We start from the raw sequence: 22,932 nt of genomic DNA on the forward strand, positions 1-22,932 counted from the left end.
CCAAAAGCAAGGACCGTGGTACATCAAGGAAGGGCGCTTCTCGTTCTTCCTCATGCTCAAACAATGCCTATCCTCCAAAGCCTCCACAACTCTTTCCATGTCGGCTACAAACCTCTCTTGCAACTTCTCCGCCCTGTTCTCACTTGTCCTCATCTTTCCAGCCGTGTTCAAGAGATCACCCAGTCCTGCTGTATCTGCCACTCAGTGTCACCCCAGGGCTCCCTCTGGCCACCGCCTTTTTCTAACCACCAAGCCCAGGGCCAGGTACCTGGGCAAGATGGGCAGGTAGACTTCACTCACCTGATAAACGGCTCCACTACCTTCTAGTCTTGGTCTGTACTTTCTCTGGGTGGGTAGAAGCATTCCCAACAACTTCAGAAGGTGCAAATGTCGTCATACAAACTCTCATCATGTATATAATTCCCCATTTCACACTCCCAACATCCATCCAATCCAATAACAGGCCCACCTTTATCAGCCAAATTACCCAAGTTGTCTCCACATCCTTAGGAATAAAATGGGTTCTCTATACACCTTACAGGCCTCAATCTTCAGGCAAACTTGAAAAAGTCAGCTCTGTCCTTAAAGCTCAACTCACCAAGCTGGCTCTAGAAACCCGCCAGTCGTGGACGAGAAATCTCCCTTTCACCCTCATGAGACTCCGTCCAACACCAAAAATGCCCTCTTTTTATAGTCCCTTTGGAATCATGTATGGATGAACTTTTGTCTTAGGGCCTCCACCCTTACCAGACCCTGAGCCACTCGGGAATTACTTCTCCTCCTTAATCCAGACATGGTCTTTCATTTGTGAAGCAGCAAACGAGGCCATGCCTCTCCCTGCCGACACCTCCTTGTCCTCTCAACATAACTGTCTTGCAGGCACAGACGTGTTTATTGGCCAACCTGACCCTCACAAAAAGCTACAACCGAAGTGGACAGGCCCCTACACTGTGATACTCAGCATGCCAACAGCATGAGAGTCCACGGACTCCCCAACTGGGTCCATCGTACCAGGGTCAAGCTCACCCCAAAGGCTATTTCTTCCTCCAAAACATTAACAGATAAGTGGTTGTCCAGGCCAATTTCTCCTACCAAGCTGCAATTAACCAAAAAATTTTCGTTTTCTTAAAACCAAAACACGAGGAAGACTAAACACCTGCTTCCAGAGATGGCCTGTATCTACCCAACTGGATGCTGTGCCTCACTTCCAACCAAAAGTCTTAATACAGGAATATCCCTCACCACGACCCTTATACGGTCAGTAGCCGCCCTGCTGTCCACAGCAGCCCTTCAGAGCTGCTGTGAGTGTTATCAGTCTTTCCACCACGGAGGAAAGATGCAACAATCCTTCACTCACCATACTCATGTCAACAGTCCTTCACTCACCATAGTCACATAGAAAGATCCTGTTGTGGAACCTTAGTCGAGGAATGTGTTGAATCAGGAGAGAGTTACTATAAAGTAAAAAATCTAGGAGTATCTGGCAGTCGTAACAGGGCTACATGTCCAAAAGGGAAGCAGTGGCTTTGCTTCACCAAAATTGGACAATGGGGAGTAACGCTCAAGTGCTCAAGGACATAAAGAGAGAACGGATTACAGCCAAAGCAAAAGCCTCAAAACCAACAACTATCCCTGAAAATCACCCGTGGTATTTCCATCCCTTTATACAAAAACTATAAACAGACGTATCCGTTCTCAAGCCAGAAAAAAATCTGTTTGTAGATGTAGGAAAGGGCATCTGGCTTACCATGAATGTGTCCAATTGCTGGGTACGTGGGGGAGCCCATAGGACTGAACAGTGGCCGTGGTATGGGATAGACATTCCCCCTTAATTACTAGCATTTTAAAACCCCAGCCTCACTTTGAATTCTCAGGAATGCCCACCGACCTGGACGCTTACCAACCCAGTAAGAGGGACGGCGTGCATATCCCGCAAGTGGACTGATAAAACCCATGGCGCCGTAGGTGAAAGCCCCTGTCACCAAACCCTAACAGTCAACGCCTCCACAGCCGAGTCGTGGCCAAGGTTACCCCCTGGAGCCTGGTCTCCTTCTAACTTAAGCTACTTCAATTGTGCCTTGTCAAAAAAGGCCTGGAACTATACAAACACCACTAACCCTTCTGCCGCCTACCCCTGCCTAAGTGCACTATGTGACAATCCTAGGAACACCAGCCGACAATGGACTGCCCTGATGGATTCCTCTGGATATGGGGAACCCAGGCTTACTCACGGCTACCTTATCACTGGCAAGGTACTTGCTTCCTAGGCACAATTAAACCTGGATTCATTTTACTTCCAAAGCAGGCGGGCAACACCCTCGGAGTCCCTGCGTATGATAACCAGAGAAAAACGGTCCTTAAAGGCAGGAGGAAGCCAAAGACGGCGAGAGGACGAGCGGCCTCCGCAACGCATCATCGAATATTACGGTCCTGCCACCTGGGCTGAGGATGGTTCACGGGGTTATCGCACTCCCGCATATATGCTAAATAGAATAATTAGACTACAGGCTGTTCTAGAGATAATCACTAACCAAACCGCCTCAGCCCTGGAAATGCTCGCGTGACAACAAAACCAAATGCGCGCAGCAATTTATCAAAACAGGCTGGCAATAGACTATTAGCAGAAGAGGGTGCGGTCTGTGGTAAGTTTAACATCTCCAATTGCTGTTTTAACATAGACGATAACGGAAAAGAGGTTCTAGAAATCGCTTCAAATATCAGAAAAGTAGCCCATGTACCAGTCCAAACCTGGAAGGGATGGGACCCAACCAACCTTCTAGGAGGGTGGTTCTTTAACTTAGAAGGATTTAGAACACTGGTAAGGACAGTAATCTTCATCATTGGGGTCCTCCTGTTTCTCCCCTGTGTTATCCCACTGATAATAAAAGCCATTAAAACTCTTGTTGAAACTACAGTTAACCGTCAGACAATCCAGATGATACTCCTGCTACAACGACACGACAGATACCAATCCGTCTCTCAAGAATACACCCAAAATTAAGTTTTTTCTTTTTTTTTCTGAGGTGCCCACGCCACCCCCTATGTCACGCCTGAAGTAGTTATTGAGAAAGTCGCCCCTTTTCCCATTTTCTATAACCAAATGGACAGGAATGAAAGATTCTCCCCGGGGCCTGAAAGCTTGGGGGGATGAATAACTCCTCCCTTCTCAGGCCCAGTCTCGAGGGGCACTTGCACCAGCAGCGTGCGTCAGCGAGAAGCAGAAGCAGGAAGAGGGCTGGCCGGAAGACACGTACTCTGGCCGGAAGACACGTTCCCCCGAGGATCGAGAGAGGCCATCCGGGCACCACGTAGCGGTGACATCTGACAGGGACGCTTCCTGTTTACAGGAGACTACAAAACCCCTGCCTCGTCCTCACGTGGGGCTGACGCCATTTTAGGCCTCAGCCCGTCTGCACCCAGGCGCTCATTAAAACAGTGTGATGCTCCACACTGCCTTGTGCTGTCTGTTGGCGCGCTCCCGGGGTTCGAACCAGTACTAGAGCCTTGCAATAATTATATTATATCCATCTTAATTTCTCCAGTTGAAAACATTAAACAAAGAAATGGATACTCAATGCTATAATGCTTCTTCAATATTCTACTCCAACTCATTCTAACGAAATTCTGATATACTTACTCTTGATGTGTTGCACAAATTTTAGTAAGCCGTTCAAAATCTTCACCATTAAATCCCTTTTCTGAATTCCTTAGCGGCGTAACTGTATGTGGTTGCACAGTTTTCCATTTTGTTTCTAAATTAAAAGTATTTGTTAGTCACTGGCTCTTACAAACATATTTAGGAGCAAAAAAACAAAACAGTTAACTAGCACCACTCATAAAGATTTGCATGCAAAATTATCTTCTCAAACAAGCCAACAGTTAGAAATAGCTAACTTATTACTTTTCAATATAAGTAAATATCATCCTAGAGACTAAATTAGCCAGTAGGGCATGAAATGTGATCAGGAAAAATGCAAATAGTTGCAAGTATTCTTTTCTTGGCATTGATATGAAGAGCAAAATACAAAGAAAAAAGTCTTCTCACAATAGAATAGACTTGTGGTAAAAATGCTACTTTCTTTGCAACATTAACTTGTCTATGGAAACATCTATTTTCTGATTTATAAAACCAGGTCAAATACGTTAATTTTGTAGATGGTGACTTGTTGGATTACTGCTAATTCCATATTCCATGTTGGTCTGTACTTACCCCACTGTTCTTGAATGGCAGAAAGATTTGCGAGCAATTGCTCATGATACAATCGTTCTAGCTGAATGAATTTCATTGCTTTCTCATCTGAATAGAACATTTAAGGAAAATAGAAATCCACACTATTTACATTATTCCCATATTTGAAGAACAATGTCCTATAGCTGTTGAGAAATTTGCAGCTTACTAAAACATGAGAGGACTCTAAATATTTTTAAATTTAAACATATCTAAAGTAATGTTTCTCTTTTTTTTTTTTTCCTTGAGATAGAGTCTTGCTCTGTCATCCAGGCTGGAGGGCAGTGGGGCAATCTCAGCTCACTACAACCTCCACCTCCCAGGTTCAAGCGATTCTCCTGCCTCAGCCTCCCGGGTAGCTGAGACTACAGGCGCCCACCACTGCGCCTGGCTAATTTTTTTGTATTTTTAGTAGAGACGGGGTTTCACCATGTTAGCCAGGCTGGTCTCAAACTCCTGACCTCATGATCTGCCTGCCTGGGCCTCCCAAAGTGCTGGGATTAGAGGCATGAGTCACTGCGTCCAGCTTTTTTTTTTTTTTGAGACACAGTCTCCCTCTGTCACCCAGGCTGGAGTGCAGTGGTGCAATCTCCACTTATTGCAACCTCCCCCTCCTGGATTCAAGTGATTCTCCTGCCTCAGCCTCCAGAGTAGCTGGGATTACAGGCGTGCACCATCATGCCTGGCTAATCTTTGTATTTTTAGTCAAGATGGGGTTTCACCATGTTGGCCAGGCTGGTTTTGAACTCCTGACCTCAAGCGATCCACCTGCCTCAGCCTCCTAAAGTGCTGGGATTACAGGTGTGAGCCACTGCGCCCAGCCTAGTAATGTTTCTTGGTTTTGAAGTAGGTAAATTTTAATGTGGCATATTATGCAATAGCTACTTAGATTGCACACTATCAGCAGACAGAAACTAAAAGAAGGTTTTAATGCTCAAGGAATGTCTGCTTGCAGAGTCAACTAAAAGTAATTTAAGGAAACAGGACCACATGGAATCCTGGAATCCACGTTTCCCTTTTTTATTTCTCTCCTTACTTTCTGTCAAGGAACTATGTGACTCTCTGGTCAAGTGTTTCTGTTTCAAGTCACCTTGATCCTTATTATTTCCCACTGAATGCTTTTCTCCCACAAGACCAGAGGATCACATGCCTAAACAATGACAGGGCAAAAACTTATATGGGTCTTTTGTAAACACTCAATTAACTTGCCACAGTGATTTCCATTATTATCACGTGATTCTACTTCTTTGTAAATGATCCTGTGAGCTTTCGCCTTCTCATTTGTATCACACAGATCTGCATCTTGTGAGGTCAGGATACACTGTCCAACTGCCTACCTTCCTCTGGGCAATGCTCTAAATGCTGACCCAGAAAAAAGGAAGAGAAAAACTCACTGTTTAGCTTTTTGTCTTTATGATCACTCAGAATTTCTCTCTCTCTCGCTTGCTACCAAGCTAGCTTTGAGATTTACTGCTTTTGGTCAAAATACGGTCTTCAGCTAATGCCTTCTTTCAGCTGGTTGTCTTCTTGCCTGCCCTGTGTCGTAAAATGTGGGTCCCTTATTGCATTATCAAGGGGAAGGCAAGACTGGGCCGTCCAGTCCACAGGAAGACCTGCACCACTGTCGCCTTCACACAGGTGAACTCGGAAGACAAAGGTGCTCTGGCTAAGCTGGTGGAAGCTATCAGGACCAATTACAACGACAGATACGATGAGATCCACCATCACGGGGGCAGCAATGTCCTGGGTCCCAAGTCTGTGGCGCGCGTCGCCAAGCTCAAAAAGGCAAAGGCTAAAGAACAGACCACTAAACTGGGCTAAATGTACACTGTTGAGTGTTCTGTACATAAAAATCATTAAAATAATACAAATTTTCCTTCAAAAAATAAATACAAATACATATTTTAGTAAAATTAAGGCCTATTTATGAAGGTAAACTTTGGATGGTTCTAGGAAATTTTGTGGAGAGACAGAAATTTCCTACACTTTGCTTTCTGAGGTGGTTACACGGGTACATACAACTGTCAAAACCACTGAAACCATATGATCTGTACATTCTATTACACGTAAAATATACTTCAATTAAAAAAAAAATGAATGGTTCTCTAAGAGTTCTAAAAATTTCTTCCTGATTTTAAGAAAAGGATACAGTCCTCCTCCTGGAAATAGGATTCTGCTATCTGTTAAAAACAAAGAAAAAACAGAGAAAATTAAATTAACACTTGGATGAGAAGACAAATTTGAAACAAATTAAGATCTTGAAATTCCAAATGTTTTTGATATCAAATTAAGAAAACTCTTTTTTTAAACTACATTCAACAGTTCAGAAGAAATCTGACTGTAGGCACAGGATGCAATTCTGAAGTTACTCATCTCAAGCAAAGCAGAGATGTTCTTTGGTGTTTACACATAATTCCTCCTACTCTACTTCAAGTCAAAGTAGATTTCCCTGATTCATTAGAGTTTAGGACTCTAAAGAATGAGAAAAATGTTAGAGACTTACAAAAATATAACACAAATGAAAAAATGATTGTTTATTGTAAATTAAAAGTAGAAATATTCCTTTCAAATGCTGTGAAGCAAACTTAATAAATAAATAAATAAAAAGAAAAAGCAGAAATAAGTCAAGTCACGTGAGACCTCAACATCCCATTGATTTCATTCCTGTTTCACAAACCACCAGCTGAGGACCTCACAGGACACTGACTTTTTGGTCTGGTCTGATATTTAAGAAAAGGCCAGGCTGTTGTTGATTAATGTTGTTTAGAATATGTACAAAGTGCTACACATGGTAAAGAACACTAGATAAAGAGTTCCAAGACTCAGGAGCTGGTCTCAGTTCAGGCTTGTCAGTTATCAGATTCATTCTAAGACATCTTTACATTTAAAGGTTCTTTGATTCTAAAAACTTAGGGATATTTTTAGATCTTTATTTAGATATGACATTTATGAACAGATCACTAAAACTAAAAATATTCACTGAAATATTGCATAAACTCTGTATTTTTAAAACAGTTTCCAGCCGGGCACAGTGGCTCATGCCTGTAATCCCAGCACTTTGGGAGGCTGAGGTGGGTGGATCATCTGAGGTCAAGGGTTCAAGACCAGCCTAACCAACACGGTGAAACCCCATCTCTACTAAAAATACAAAAATTAGCCGGGCATGGTGGCTCATGCCTGTAATCCCAGTTACTCTGGAGGCTGAGGCAGAAGAATCACTTGAACCTGGGAGGCAGAGGTTGCAGTGAGCTGAGATCGTGCCATTGCACTCCAGCCTGAGCAGCAAGAGCAAAACTCCGTCTCAAAAAAAAACCAAACAAAACAAAACCAAAAAACAGTTTCTATAGATTGTCTCTAGTAAAAAAAGGTATAACCTTTATACATCACTATCTTCATTTTCCAGGTAAATTGACAATGTAAAGAGTAATAAAGTACTTGTCAAACCTATAAGCTAGCAATAAAAAGGAATGGATTTTCCCAAATCCCCCAGGGGAAACAGCATACTTTTAAAGGAAAATACGTGCCTAGTTTAAATCCTACAAATGTGACATTTTTTCCATGAGCCATGTAGACGACTGACTCAATCATCTCTATAAATGATTAGTTTTCAGTTAATATAAAGTTAGATCCCATATTGATGTTATATTAAAGATTTTGCAAGGGACAAACTGATTTTTAAGAATCTGGTTATCTTTTACCAGCTTATTGTTCTAATAATATGTTTTAAAAGTAGTATGAACCAAGTCAAACTGCCAATCTTCAATCATTTCTTTAGCTTACAAAACGAGAATTTCATATAATGGTGTAACCAGCAGTGTGCTAATATTTAACAGTCGTCTCCAGAGTGTTGGGGAGAGCCCCAACTTGCAGTGTTTGCTCATTTCAGTGGTGTCAATACTCCTGCCACGGCTGATGTCAAGCTACCAACGTGATGGATGTCAGTAAACACGGTTCTCGTATGTCAGGTTCCAGGATACTAGTGGGTTACACTTAATTGAAATCAATGATGACATTTCAACTGCAGAGCCAGGCACAGCAGCTCATGCCTATAATCCCAGCACTTTGAGAGGCCGAAGCAGGCAGATCATTTGAGGTCAGGAGTTCAACACCAGCTTGGCCAACATGGTGAATACTGTCTCTACTAAAAACACAAAAATTAGCTGGGTGTGGTGGCGTGCACCTGTATTCCCAGCTACTTGGGAGCTTGAGGCAGAAGAATCACTCGAACCTGGGAGGTAGAGGTTGCAGTGAGCCGAAATTGCGCCACTGCATTCCAGCCTGGGTGACAGTGTGAAACTCTGTCTCAAAAAACAAAACATTTCAAAGTACAAAGTACAAAAAAAAAAAAAAAAATTTCAAGTATAAACTTCCAGTGAAAACATCCATGGTATTGCACAGTTTCCTTTCTATATATGGTATGAGATAGTTTCAGGTTGCCCATTAAAATAAAATGTCTAGCTCTTCAAAGCCATTTTTCTTGCCTTTTTGCATTTGTGCACAATTGGCACATAGTTATTTATAAATAGCTCTTATTTGAGGAGTTTTGATGGGGTCCATAACTATTAGGTAACCAGATTTCCTGGCACTGCAGAAATTAGCTTGCAGGCTTCTGTAGCAGTTCTAATACCATAAAGTAACTATGCAGAGAAGGTTATGAAACCCAGTGCCTCAAAAGTAAAAGACATTTCCAGGTAAAAAGTCATCTTGAGAAATAAATATACAAAGTATTTCTCCTTTAAAAATCTCCCCCTTGCAAGTCTAGCAGGAAGAGAAGATGTGACTTTTTTTGAAGCATATTTCTAAATCTGAAAGCTAGCCCAGTAGAGCAGAAAGAACATGGGGTTGGAGGTGAATGGCCTGTGTTTTAGTTCAAGCCCTGCCACTTATCAGCTGTGTGGCCCTGGACATGTCATTTCGCATCTCAACTTTCTTATCTTAAAACAGGGACAGTAATACCTGCAGCTGTATAAAACAAGGCTGCCATAAGGACTGAAAGAGAGATTGTGTTTGCTGCCCAGGTACAGGAAGCAAATTAAAATAAATAAATAAATACAAATTTAAAAAAAAAAAAGAGAGAACATGTATCCAGCATAATGCCCAGCACACTGCAGTAAGTGTTTAAAATGGTTTTTGAGTCTGATTTGGAATGAATTGCAAGATGCAGAGTGGAATCGTGAAAAAGTTGAAAACTGCTGGGAAGGTAACAGGTGTAAGGTGATCTTGGTTATCCTTCTTTTACCAATCAGGAACCCTCTAAAAAAAGACACTGTGAAGGGCCATGGCCTCAATGTTTGCGCCCCCCTCACAAATTCATATGTTGAAACCGAGTTCCCAGGGGATAGTGTGAAGAACGGGGTCTCTGGGAGGTGATTAGGTCACGGGAGCTCCGCCCTCATGAATGGGATTAGTGTCCTTACAAAAGAGGCCCAAGGGAGGGCCGGATTTTCTATATGAAAACCTCCCAAGCATATGACTTCAGTTAAACATTTAAAGCTAATCTGTAGTCATATTAACTAAGTCAGTGTAAAAAAGACCACTCATACTTAAGAACAAGAACTTTAAAACAGAATTTTTAAGAGTTCCACAAGCTCAAAATACAAGTATATGTTGTCATATTCCCATTGGCCTTTAGCACATATTATTCCATATATTATATATCACTTTTTAAATCACAATTTTCCTAAAATTAGTTCTCACACTCAAATACCTTATATCTGTTAATGGTACTACTATTACCCCCAAACTGGATATCCTACAGTCATCTCTGATTTCTCCTTTATTCTCTTTTTACAATTGTGATGGTTAATACTGAGTGTCAACGTGATTGGATTGAAGGATACAAAGTATTGATCCTGGGTGTGTCTGTGAGGGTGTTGCCAAAAGAGATTACCATTCGAGTCAGTGGGCTGGGAAGGCAGAACCCCCTTATCTGGTGGGCACAATCTAATCAGCTGCCAGGGAATATAAAGCAGGCAGAAAAATGTGAAAAAGACAGATGGGCCTAGCCTCCCAGCCTACATCTTTCTCCCGTGCTGGATGCTTCCTGCCCTCGACCATCGGACTCCAAATTCTTCAGTTTTGGGACTTAGCCCGGCTCTCCTTGCTCCTCAGCTTGCAGACAGCCTATTGTGGGACTTTGTGATTGTGCGAGTTAATACTTAATAAACTCCCCTTTATATATATAAATATATATAGGATATATATAAATATCCTGTGAGTTCTGTCCCTCTAAGAGAACCCTGACTAATACAACAATCTACACCAAGTCCTAGTTATTCTTCTTTCCAAAGATCTCAAATCCATCCCTTTCCATTTCCACTGTCACCACTTTAGCCTAGATGCTTTCATTGCCTTATGCCTGAATTATGTCTTCTTTTAGTTCTTATTTTCATCCAAATTTTACATGTCTATGCTTTAAGGAGTCAAATACTTCTACAAACAGGAAAATGATAGAAAAGCCTCTCCCCAGACTCTTGTGATCCACTTTAAACAGGACTGGTTACCCTCTCCTTCCTGGCATACAGCTGTCATCTTAAAATCTCCCTTTGCTTAGATTCCCTTCACCTCTTTCCTGAGTAGGATTCCCAGTTTCCTGCATCTCACACCTTCCTGTTTCTTGGTTTACTCCCTTGTTTTGCTGGAGCACATCATCTAGTGGCTTCCTGAGAAGGAGTAGATAGGAGATGCCAGAGGACCTGAAGTAGGAACATCCTTGGTATATCTGAGGAGCTGTCAGAAGGCCAGTGAACCTGGAAAGGAGTGAGTTAAGGCGAATTTTAGTAAGGAAGATCTAGGAAGCTAACAGGACCAGATCATCAGGGCCTTGTAGGCCACGGGAAGGATTTTGGCTTTTACTCTAAATGGGAAGGGAAGCCATCGGAGGGCTCTGCACAGCGGAGTGACAAGGTCTGACTTATGTTTTATCTGCCTCACAGTGACTGTCATGTAGAGAGAAAGCACTAAGTGGAAGGGAGAGTGAAGGCAGAAAAGTCTCTATAGTGAGAAATTTACTGCAAGAATCTGGGAGAGATTTGATGGTGTCCTGTACTGAAATGGTAGCAGTGAAAGAGGTAAGAAGTTCTGGGTATATTTTGAAGTAGATCTGCAGGACTTGCTGTTGGATTGGATTCAGATGCAGGGAAAAGTAAATAAAGTCTGACTTCAAGGCATTTGGTCTCAGCAACTAGAGGGATGAAGTTGGCATTTAACAAGAGAGGTAAGACTAGGAAAGCAGTAGATACGGGAGAAAATCAAAGTTTGATTTTGTACATCTTAAGTTTGAAATGCCCATGAGACATCTTGAGTTGCTGGATAGTTAAGTCTGGAGTTCAGAAAAGAAATAGGACAGGCCAGGCACAGTGGCTCACACCTGTAATCCCAGCACTTTGGGAGGCTGAGGCGGGCGGATCACCTGAGGTCAGGAGTTTGAGACCAGCCTGGCCAACATGATGAAACCCCATCTCTGCTAAAAACATAAAAATCAGCCAGGCCTGGTGGCACGTGCCTGTAATCCCAGCTACTTGTGGGGCTGAGACAGGAGAATCACTTGAACTTGGGAGGCGGAGGTTGTAGTGAGCCAAGATTGTGCCACTGCACTCCAGCCTGGGCAACACAGTGAGACTCCGTCTCAAAAAAAAAAAAAAAAAAAAAGGACAAACCTACAGGATTGGATGAAAACACACCAGGAAGTGAATTCAGAATGAGAAGAGATTCAAGAACTGAACTCTGACGCATCCCAGTGTTTAAAAATTAGGTCTGGGTGCAGTGGCTCATGCCTGAAATCCCAGCACTTTGGGAGACCAAGGTGAGAGGATCACCTGAGGCCAGGAATTCGAGACCAGCCCAGGCAACATGGTGAAACCCCGTCTCTACAAAAAAACAAAAAAATTAGCTGGGCATGGTGGCATGCGCCTGCAGTCCCAGCCACTTGGGAAGCTGAGGCAGGAAGACTACTTGAACCCGTGGGGTGGAGGCTGCAGTGAGCCGTGATGATGTCACTGTACTCCAGCCTGGTGACAGAGTGGGAAAAAAAAAAAGGAAAATATGGGAACTCAGAAAATGAGCCGGAGAAGGCATGGCCAGTAAGAGGTAAAAGCCAAGAAAAGAGTTCCCAAAAGGCAAATAAACAAAACGCTTCAAAACAGAGTATGTGATCAACTTGATGTTTCCAATAGCTCCAGTAAGATGAAAACTGAGGTCTGACCACTGGATTTAACAACATGGAAATCACTGGTGACTTTTACAGTGCAATTTTGGGGGAGTGGTGGGAACAAAAACCAGATTAGAATCAGTTCAAGAGAGAATTGGGTATGGAATGTTACCTAAGTAAATTCTTGCCCAGAATGTTTAACCTGAATCAAATCTTAAAGAAATAATTAGGCCAGGCGCAGTGGCTCACACCTGTAATCCCAGCACTTTGGGAGGCCGAGGCGGGAGGATCATGAGGTCAAGAGATCGAGACCCTCCTGCCCAACATGGTGAAACCTTGTCTCTACTAAAAATACAAAAATTAGCTGGGCGTGGTGGCATGGGCCTATAGTCCCAGCTACTCAGGAGGCTGAGACAGGAGAATTGCTTGAGCCTGGGAGGTGGAGGTTACAGTAAGCCAAGATCAAGATCATGCCACTGCACTCCAGCCTGGGGGGGACAGAGTGAGACTCCATCTCAAAAAAAAAAGAGAGAAATAATTAGACAAATCCTGATTATGGGACATTCTACATGAATTCTTAGACTGTTCATAAATGTCAGTGTGAAAGAAAGAAAGGGGCGGAGAAAGAAAAACTGATACAGATAGAAAAGCAGGGAGCATTCTGGATTACAGGAGACTAAAGAATACTGACAGTTGAATGCAATATGTCATCCCGCACTGAATCCTGCACTGGGGGAAAACAATTACACAGAACATTTGTGGAACTACTTGGGGGAAATTTGAATATGGATTGTATATTAAATAATTTTATTGCATCAGTGACTCATTTCTTGGGGTTGATAATGGCCTTGTATGTTGTTATGTAGAAGAGTATCCTTCTTCTTGGGAGATTTATATACAAATATTTAGGGGTGAAGTGTCATAATGCAAATTACTTTCAAGTGTTTCAATGGAAAAAACACGTGTGTGTGCACGAGAGAGGGCAAGAGCAAAAAGGCCAGGCGCGGTGGCTCACGCCTGTAATCCCAGCATTTTGGGAGGTCGAGGCGGGTGGATCACCCGAGATCAGGAGTTAAAGACCAGCCTGGGCAACATGGTGAAACCCCATCTCTACTAAAAATACAAAAATTAGCTGGGCGCAGTGGCACGTGCCTATAGCCCCAGTTAAAAAACAGAGCAAAAATTTGATAAAAATGTCAACAACTGGCAAATCTAGGTGAAATATACCATGTGATGTGCTGGGAATTACTAAAATGAATACAATGTACCTCCATCCCTCCCTGATTTGTGTCTCCCTTGGGAGGTGACAGGATATTCTGTCTTCTTGGGCTGAGGAGGCAGCCATCAACCGAATCTTGTCACCCTGACGTCTCAGCTTTCTAATGGCATCAGTATTTCTTTGCTGATCCCCAGCCTTGATTTCCAATGAGCAATCTCTGAATTAGTCACAGTAGGAATAGAGTTTAAATGTTTAATATTTCTTTGGCTTTTACTGTATGTCAAACATATGTTAAGTGCTTTTACATGCATTATCCCATTTAATCCTCTATTACTTTACAACAGGAAAAACCAAAAGCCACTTAGCTTGTGGTAGGGCCAAAGCCCATACTTTTAAACCACCACCGTATTCTCTAACCTTCTTTCCCAGGAGAGAAAAGATTGCCGTGCAATCCACTGTTCAAATGCAGTGAAAGCTGAGTGATTAGAAAGCTGCCTTGGTGTTGGTGCTACTCAACAATGGTGAGCTCGTGACAGCTTAGAGGCCAGGAGTATACATTTCCTCAAAGGCATTCTTCAAGTTCATAAAGGAGGTAGTACAAATTTGGAAAAGTATCCATTTTCCTGAACTGGGACAAAACCTATTGAACTTTTTGTTTGTTTGTTTTTAGACAGGGTCTTCCTCTGTTACCCAGGCTGGAGTGCAGTGATGGAATCAGGCTCATTGCAGCCTCAAACTCCTGGGCTCATGCAATCCTCCCACCTTAGCCTCCTGAATAGCTGGGATTACAGGTGCACGCCACCATGCCTGGCTACGTTTTTTTTTTTTGTAGAGACAAGGTTTCACGATGTTGCCTAGGCTAGTCTTGAACTCCTGGGCTCAAGCAATCTGCCTGCCTCGACCTCCCAGAGTGCTGCATTACAGGTATGAGCTACCACGCCTGGCCCTATTTTCCCTTTTTTTTTGAGACAGAGTCTCACTCTGTCACCCAGGCTGGAGTGCAGTGGTGCGATCTCCGCTCACTGCTACCTCCGCCTCCTGGGTTCAGGCAATTCTCCTGCCTCAGCCTCTCGAGTAGCTGGGACTACGGGCGCGTGCCACCATGCCTGGTTAATTTTTTTGTGTGTGTATATTTTTAGAAGAGATGAGGTTTCACTGTGTTGGCCAGGCTGGTCTTGAACTCCTGACCTCACATGATCCACCCACCTCAGCCTCCCAAAGTGCTGGGATTATAGGTATGAGCCGCCGTACCCAGCCTACTTTACTTTTTATCCCATTTTCTGTTTGCCCTGAGAATACTCTTGTCTCTGATCCTAATGTAACATCATATCCGTTTTTGTTACATTAGGATTAGAGACAAATTCTGTTTAGAAATAACTCCAAGAACAGTTTTTCTATTTTATTTTCACATTGACAATTAGTCAAATTTGCTTCAGCCTCAAAGAAAATGTTTATGTAAAACTGGGCACTTGCAGCCAGCTGCACTTTTTTTTTTCTAAATGGGTTAAAAATTAAAAATTATTCACTTCTCATTACAAAAGTAAATCACTTTCTCCATTCCCATGTACCAGTTATTTTCATTTTATGTAAAAATAAAATGCAGGCTGGGTGCTGCGGCTTGCGCCTGTTAATCCTAGCCCTTTGGAAGGCCGAGGTGGGTGGATCACTTGAGGTCAGGAGTTTGAAACCAGCCTGGCCAACATGGTGAAACCCCATCTCTATTAAAATACAAAAATTAGCCAGGCGTGGTGGTGGGCGCCTGTAATCCCAGCTACTCAGGAGGCTGAGGCAGGAGAATGGCTTGAATCTGGGAGGCAGAGATTACAGTGAGCTGAGATCATGCCGCTACACTCCAGCCTGGGCAACAGAGTGAGACTCTGTCTCTAAATAAATACATAAATAAATACAATAAAAAATAAAATGCAGCTCAAATATCTTAATTTCTTCTGAATTAGCTCTTATGTAAAAAAAAAAAGTTTCCTCATCACCGGCCTAAAGGCTACCCAGTTTCCAGCCTCTCCATCCTCTAACATATACACCCTCCTAATCCTCAAAAGAGTTCTTTTTCTAAAATTCAAATGTGATTCAGGCACTGTTATAATTAAAAATTACCAGTCCCTAAAAATAAAGCCTCAATGTCACCAGCTATTCAATCTCACCTCCTCTTTTAACATCTTCATCTCCAATAATATCCCAGCCATGGCTTTCACAGGCTGATCTCTTCCTGGACCAGCTCATTCTGTTAATCCACTGAGCGCCTAATAAGCCTGGAAAACCCAGCTCAAGAGTCGCCTTCTGTTCCCAAGTGTCCACAGGGCAGAATTAATCACTCATTTTGTGCTGCTGAATCTTTAACATATGTTTACTCTAACACTGAACACAAAATTCCACAATTACTTATCGATATAACTGTTGCTCCTGTTCCGCAGGGGCTCTCTTATGGGCATATTCTGCTAAGTAATCTTTGTTTACCCATTGTCCAGCAGGGTCTTTGGCTCCTGGTAGATGCTTATCAAACTCTTACACAGCTTAATCACTGATTTAAAAAGTGAGCCATTGTTTAAACTATGGATTATCCAAGGCCAAGGTGTGGCCATCAATTAGTAATATGCCAAACATCCCACGAGGGTCACCCTCCCCCAGGCTCACCAGTGATGAGTGGGACACAATCAATTACAGAGATTGCATTTTATTTTTTATTTTTATATTTATTTATTTATTTAGAGACAGGTTCTCTCACTCTGTCTCCCAGGCTGGAGTGCAGTGGTGCAATGTCAGCTCAATGCAACCTTTGCCTCCCAGGCTTGAGTGATCGTCCCACCTCGGCCTCCCAAGTAGCTGGGACTACAGGTGTGAAGAACCACCATGCCCGGCTAATTTTTGTATACTTTGTAGAGATGGGGTTTCGCCATGTTGCCCAGGCTGGTCTTGAACTTCTGAGCTCAAGCCATCCACCCACCTCAGCCTCCCAAAATGCTGGGATTACAGGCATGAGCCACCGCGCCCAGCCAAGGCAGCATTTTAGATCATTCCAAACACTGCTAGGAGAATTTTTGTGAGGCTGAAAGTGAAGGGTTTACCAGAGTACCTGATGAAGGCAAAGGGGAAGTGCTCTTGAATCCAACTGCTCAACTTCACCTCGTATAAGTGAAAACAGAGACTGCAGAACAAGCTTCGGCGCCTCTGGCTGCTCATTAGCATTTACTTCAGCAGCTTCTTCATCACCAACGGCATATGTGACTGCACTTAGTACTTTTTCTTGCATTAAAGGTGCAATATCTCCTGAAAAAAGTCCTTTAAGAAGTAAAGAAAATGCCTATGTTAGGATCAATTCCCATGATGGTGTAACACGTTAAAACGATTACATATAGTTTGATGCCCTGGCTTGCCCAAACTAAAACAGACCTGAACAGGAAGGTAAATGTGTTTATCATATGAAACCACTAAAGAAGTTGAGTCTTTCTGATTAAACTCTGTCTGATAACATCAGAAATACTTCTAGATGCTAGCAGAGTAGCAGGAATTCAGATGCCAGAGCTAATGGCTAGTTAAATGTTTTTCCTAATAAAAAGAAGTAACACAAACTTCTCAAAAATCACTAATAAATAAATGCTTAACTAACAGCTACTGAAATACACCAAATCCAACACTGTTATAAATTATAACTTCACCCTTCACTGAAATCTCAGTGTCAGTTTTAATATTCATGTTCAAATTTAATAGACTATCTGCCTATTTGCATACCTTTAGCTAGCTTGCCTCGGAAAAGATCTTCTTCAGTAATATCGTGTGTATGCACAACTGAAGCCGTCCTCCCTGTAGTGCCCAGAGCCCATCGTGTGTATGCATGACTGAAGCCGTCCTCTCTGTAGAGTGTGCCCAGAGCCCATCATGTGTATGCACCATGACTGAAGCCGTCCTCCCTGTAGAGTGTGCCCAGAGCCTATCGTGTGTATGCACCATGACTGAAGCCATCCTCCTTGTAGTGCCCAGAGCCCATCGTGTGTATGCACGACTGAAGCCATCCTCCCTGTAGAGTGTGCCCAGAGCCCATCATGTGTATGCATGACTGAAGCCGTCCTCCCTGTAGAGTGTGCCCAGAGCCCATCATGTGTATGCACCATGACTGAAGCCGTCCTCCCTGTAGTGTGCCCAGAGCCCATCGTGTGTATGCACCATGACTGAAGCCATCCTCCCTGTAGAGTGTGCCCAGAGCCCATCGTGTGTATGCACCACGATGAAGCCGTCCTCCCTGTAGAGTGTTCCCAGAGCCCATCGTGTGTATGCACGATGAAGCCGTCCTCCCTGTAGAGTGTTCCCAGAGCCCATCGTGTGTATGCACCACGATGAAGCCGTCCTCCCTGTAGAGTGTTCCCAGAGCCCATCGTGTGTATGCACCACGATGAAGCTGTCCTCCCTGTAGAGTGTTCCCAGAGCCCATCGTGTGTATGCACGACTGAAGCCATTCTCCCTGTAAAGTGTTCCCAGAGCCCATCGTGTGCATGCACCACAATGAAGCCGTCCTCCCTGTAGAGTGTGCCCAGAGCCTTGCCTTCTACTGGCCTCTAGTTCATATCTTTGGATTTGAATGTGAAACCCACTGCCCTGGCCAGACTAGTCCATTCTTCATCCCCCAAAGTAAAATACTTCCTGCCTTTCTGAGCAATTACAGATCCGAACGTCTAGAATATTTTCCTCCTGTTTAAACCTATTTATGTTCTACTCTAATAAAATCCACATCTTTCCCTATAACATGAGCTTGAAGTCAAGTTACTTTCCTCTGAACCTGGTATATGGCCTCGTATGATGCTAGGCTGCAGTACAGCAACTGGTATAAGATGTCATCTTCTATTTCAAATCAACTCTGGCAGCACAGGGGTTATTCCAGTGATACCCAGCATGGTGTCTTCAACACTACAATTCCACGTGCTGTGCTTCTTTAAAAAATCACCTACAGTGATTACTTGTATTTTAGAGAATTCTCTTCTAGACACTTTATGTTGCTATACATTTTGGCCATTAGAAGTACAAGGCCCAGTGATGGCCTGCCATTTTTTAGGGTATTTCTAAAAACAGAGGTGATTCTTCTGCTTTCTAATTTTCTAACCACCATAGTAGCAAAACCAAAAGGGTGCCAATGTGGGTAAAGGAGTTTTCCATGGAGAACTACAAAGAAACTAAGAGAATTAGTGTTTTTTTTCCCCTTTTCTCCAGCTACACTACTATGCCCAAGACATTTAATCTCATAGACTGTGATAAGGTCAGCTTCCCAAATTCTATTCTTCTGTTGATGACATTATTCCCCTATAGTTATCAGGGTATTACTCCAGGCTTCTTTGTAAAAAACAGATGAGATTTTGTGATGCTCATTTTTAGTAAAAGGGAGCTAAATAAAACCCTTGAAGACTATTGCCAAAGAAGGATGGGCTTTCGAAGTTAAGGAAAAAGGACAGAATTGATGACTCCCTTTCCAAAGGAGATCAAAAAAGCGTCCTGGATAATTGGCAACCTGCATCGTGGTTATCTTGGTTATTTAGTTAGCATCGATTTGTAATGGTCAAGTTTCCGGCTTGATCCATTTTATCACTTACTTTAATATTCAATGTTACTGATATTAAAAAGCAATACATTGGTAAATAAAATGATGTAACCAGAGAAACTCAACAGAAGGGGGACTATTATTCATGAAACCTAACAGCAGAAGTTCCAAAAGCCCACAGAAGTCTAAGGATTCCAAGAGCAGCAAGGGGCTAATGGGCAATTAGAAAGAATATCGTACTTTAATCATCGAGTGTAGGGAGGGGAAGGAAAATATGATCTAGGCTCAGAGGGGTCACACTAAATCATTGAAGACATTAGGAAAACTTACAAGACTCATACTACAAAAGGATTATCTGTCAGGCCTTAAACAACGTGAGCTTCAGAGATAACCATTACTATACAAAACCATCTCACCTCGAGATAACATTCCTTGTGGGGACAGAGTAATAGAAAATCAGAGAGCACTGGAAAAGGAGCAAGAGACTTCAGTTCTGCTATGATTTTTCCAAGAGACCTTGGATTAGACATTTTACTCGCTGACCTGTATAGTTTCCTTATCTGAAATGAACAGATTGGATAGAGAAGTTCTCTAGTTCTGACCATCAAAAACATGCAAAATCTCCAGAGATTTTGCTACATAAGAAATGCAGACCATTACTGTGAAGAAGCTTGAGCAACTATTTACGATAATGGAAGGTAAGGTTACCCACCTAATACAAGTAACTTCTAGTTCCTTTCTTGGTATATTTTTAAAACCATTGTTCCTCCCTTGCCTAGACTGGTGACTATACAAATAGTGGTGTGTTTGCTTTACGGGCAAGAAAACTGAATGTCCTTGCAGGAAGCGTGCTGCAATACTCCCTACCAAAGAGCAGGTGGTTGTTTCTAGCTCTGCCAAGCTTTTAGAATGGAATTCTATCGTGGCTCAAATAATCATAGCAATTGTTATACATGTTATGAAATGACCAAGGATGTACTTTACTTTAGGCACATATAAAATAGGAAAGTAACATTAGCCATGTTCTGGTTACTTGGACTTTTAAGCCACTTAAAATACGGTGTTCTTAGTTTCACAACATTAATGGGGCAAACAACTCATATTAGAAAACTGTTGCCAAAGAGTTGGAAGAATGACATGGATATTAAGGCAGCTCTAAGTTCCCAGCATGCTTCACCTACTTATTAGCTGTACTTTTGGCAAGTTAATCTCTTTGATCCTCTATTTTTTCCTCTGTTACATGGGGGCTATTGCATCTACCTTATAATATTATTGTGAGGATTAAATGAGACAGTGCATGCAAAAAGCAGGAGTGCCCCTAAGTCTCAGCCTGAAAAACAGCTTTATTGTCACTTAAATGAAAAAGGTCACAAGATTGGTAAAGCAGTTCTGAGACAAGTCCAATCTTATTTGAGGACAAACATTCAGAGGAAAGGGTGGTTAAAGCTAATAAAGTTTATATTACTCATGTCATAGTGAATAATAGGAGTTATAAGAACTCAGTTGGAGTATTAAATTGCTTAGGTTATTATTCACCAATACTGTAGGTTTGAACATCATTGAGCTTGTATATATTTTTTCACATTTTATCATACAATATGTAGCCTTTTCAGATTGCCTTCTTTCACTTAGTAACATGCATTAAATCTTCCTCTATGTCTTTTAATGCTTGACAGTTCATTTCTTTTTAGTATGGGATAATATTCTAAGAGCTTATTTTTAGTAAGAGCAATAATAAAGAAAATAAACATTAGCATAATCAGGAGTACTTAGACTGATGTGCTGTGAGTTGACAATTGTGAATTGTGTGTCTTTATAATATATTAAGATTTAAAAATAATATTAATAAAGCATTCATGATGTAACACGGAAATTTTAGTATTTTTCCGTGTGAATTTCAAAAAATTTTTGTTATTACGTTTGATGTCACCTGAGTCTTACAAAGTTTTGCTTGAAAAAAATAAGTCTTGGCCGGGCGCAGTGGCTCACCCCTGTAATCCCAGCACTTTGCAAGGCTGAGGTGGGCAGATCATGAGGTCAAGAAATTGAGACCATCCTGGCCAACATTGTAAAACCCCATCTCTACTAAAAATACAAAAATTAGCCGGGCGTGGTGGCGTATGCATGTAGTCCCAGCTACTCAGGAGGCTGAGGCAGGAGAACCGCTTGAACCCAGGAGGCAAAGGTTGCAGGGAGCCAAGATTGGGCCACTGCACTCCAGCCTGGCGACAGAGTGAGACTCCATCTCAAAAAAGAAAAAAGAAAAAAATAAGTCTCATTCTGTTGCTCAGGCTGGAGTGCAGTGGCCCAATCATGACTCACTGAAGCCTCAACCTCCCAGGCTCAAGTGACCCTCCCACCTCAGTGTCCCGAGTAGCTGGAACCACAGGCACACACCATCAAGCCCGGATGATTTTTAAATTTTCTGGGGGGGCAGTGGGGGTGGTGTCTTGCTATGTTGCCCAGGCTTGTCTTCAACTTCTGGCCTCAACTGGTTCTCCCATCTTGGCCTCCCAAAATGCTGGGAGTACAGGCGCCAGCCACCATGTCTGACCTAAAATTCCTTCTAATACACAAAAAGTTTTCAAGATATATTTATAGTTAAGGAGAAAAACCAAATAAAAACATACCGCCCCATGTAATTCCCTACAAAATCTCACTCAATAAAATGAAGCTTTCTGTTGCCACATATGAATCCATACAGCTAGACAAGAACAAAAAGTTCTATTTATCGTTGTCATCCGTGAAAGCCAAGTGACCTATAGTTAAAAACTACCCATTAAATAACTTGGTGATGCTATTTATAAGTATTTAAAGACAGTAACAGGCACATGCATAAGACCTAATTTAAGACCTGTCAACTTCATTAAGCTCTAAAATGGAGATGACAGTTTACATGTTAACTACTAAGGTTTTCAGAGATGTGGTTTCTTTTTTTTTTTTTTTTGAGACGGAGTTTCTGCTCTTTTTGCCCAGGCTGGAGCGCAATTGCACTATCTTGGCTCACTGCAACCTCCACCTCCCGGGTTCAAGCTATTCTCCTGCCTCAGCCTCCTGTGTAGCTGGGATTACAGGTATGCACTACCATGCCAGGCTAATTTTGTATTTTTAGTAGAGACAGGGTTTCTCCATGTTGGTCAGGCTGGTCTTGAACTCCCGACCTCAGGTGATTCACCTGCCTCGGCCTCCCAAAGTGCTGGGATTACAGGCGTGAGCCACCGCGCCCAGCCCAGAGATGGGGTTTCATTATGTTACCCAGGCTGGATTTGAACTCATGGACTCAAATGATCCTCCTGCCTCAGCCTCCTGAGTAGCTGTGAAGAGGTATTATTTCTTTTTAAAAATTATCTGTGGCCGGGCACAGTGGCTCATGCCTGTAATCCTAGCAGTTTGGGAGGCCGAGGCAGGCGGATCACGAGGTCAGGAGATCGAGACCATCTTGGCTAACACGGTGAAACCCTGACTCTACTAAAAATATAAAAAATTAGCCGGGCCTGGTGGTGGGCGCCTGTAGTCCCAGCTACTCGGGAGGCTGAGGCAGGAGAATGGTGTGAACCTGGGAGGCGGAGGTTGCAGTGAGCCGAGATCACGCCACTGCGCTCCAGCCTGGGTGACAGAGCGAGGCTCCGTCTCAAAGAAAAAAAAAAAAAATTTTTTTTTGTAATAACCATGGGCCAAAGACTGGGTAAATTACCTTGATTGAGAAATTTTATTCAATTGATCACACCGCCTGAATTCTGTGTCAGTTCTAACATATAACTGCTCCACTTAGCTTAGAATCTATCTCTGATAATGGT

The 22,932-nt window shown here is 42.6% G+C and overlaps 1 protein-coding gene and 1 pseudogene across 3 annotated transcripts in view; one reads left to right on the forward strand and one right to left on the reverse strand.

Moving 5' to 3' along the window:
- CNST (consortin, connexin sorting protein) overlaps positions 1 to 22,932 on the reverse strand; it is a 117,383-nt gene that overhangs the window by 30,339 nt on the left and 64,112 nt on the right. For all 3 annotated transcript variants that reach the window (XM_024248621.3, XM_054549907.2, XM_024248622.2), the window contains 4 exons: positions 16,685 to 16,890; positions 6,378 to 6,408; positions 4,211 to 4,297; positions 3,638 to 3,752 (listed from right to left, as the gene is read on the reverse strand). In XM_024248621.3, the coding sequence (XP_024104389.2) occupies positions 3,638 to 3,752; positions 4,211 to 4,297; positions 6,378 to 6,408; positions 16,685 to 16,890 (439 nt within the window). The remainder of the gene's footprint in view (positions 1 to 3,637; positions 3,753 to 4,210; positions 4,298 to 6,377; positions 6,409 to 16,684; positions 16,891 to 22,932) is intronic.
- LOC103891701 (suppressyn-like) lies at positions 1,169 to 1,679 on the forward strand (annotated as a pseudogene).

The sequence above is a fragment of the Pongo abelii genome, chromosome 1, assembly GCF_028885655.2.
Source record: "Pongo abelii isolate AG06213 chromosome 1, NHGRI_mPonAbe1-v2.0_pri, whole genome shotgun sequence".
Classification (NCBI taxonomy): Eukaryota; Metazoa; Chordata; class Mammalia; order Primates; family Hominidae; genus Pongo; species Pongo abelii.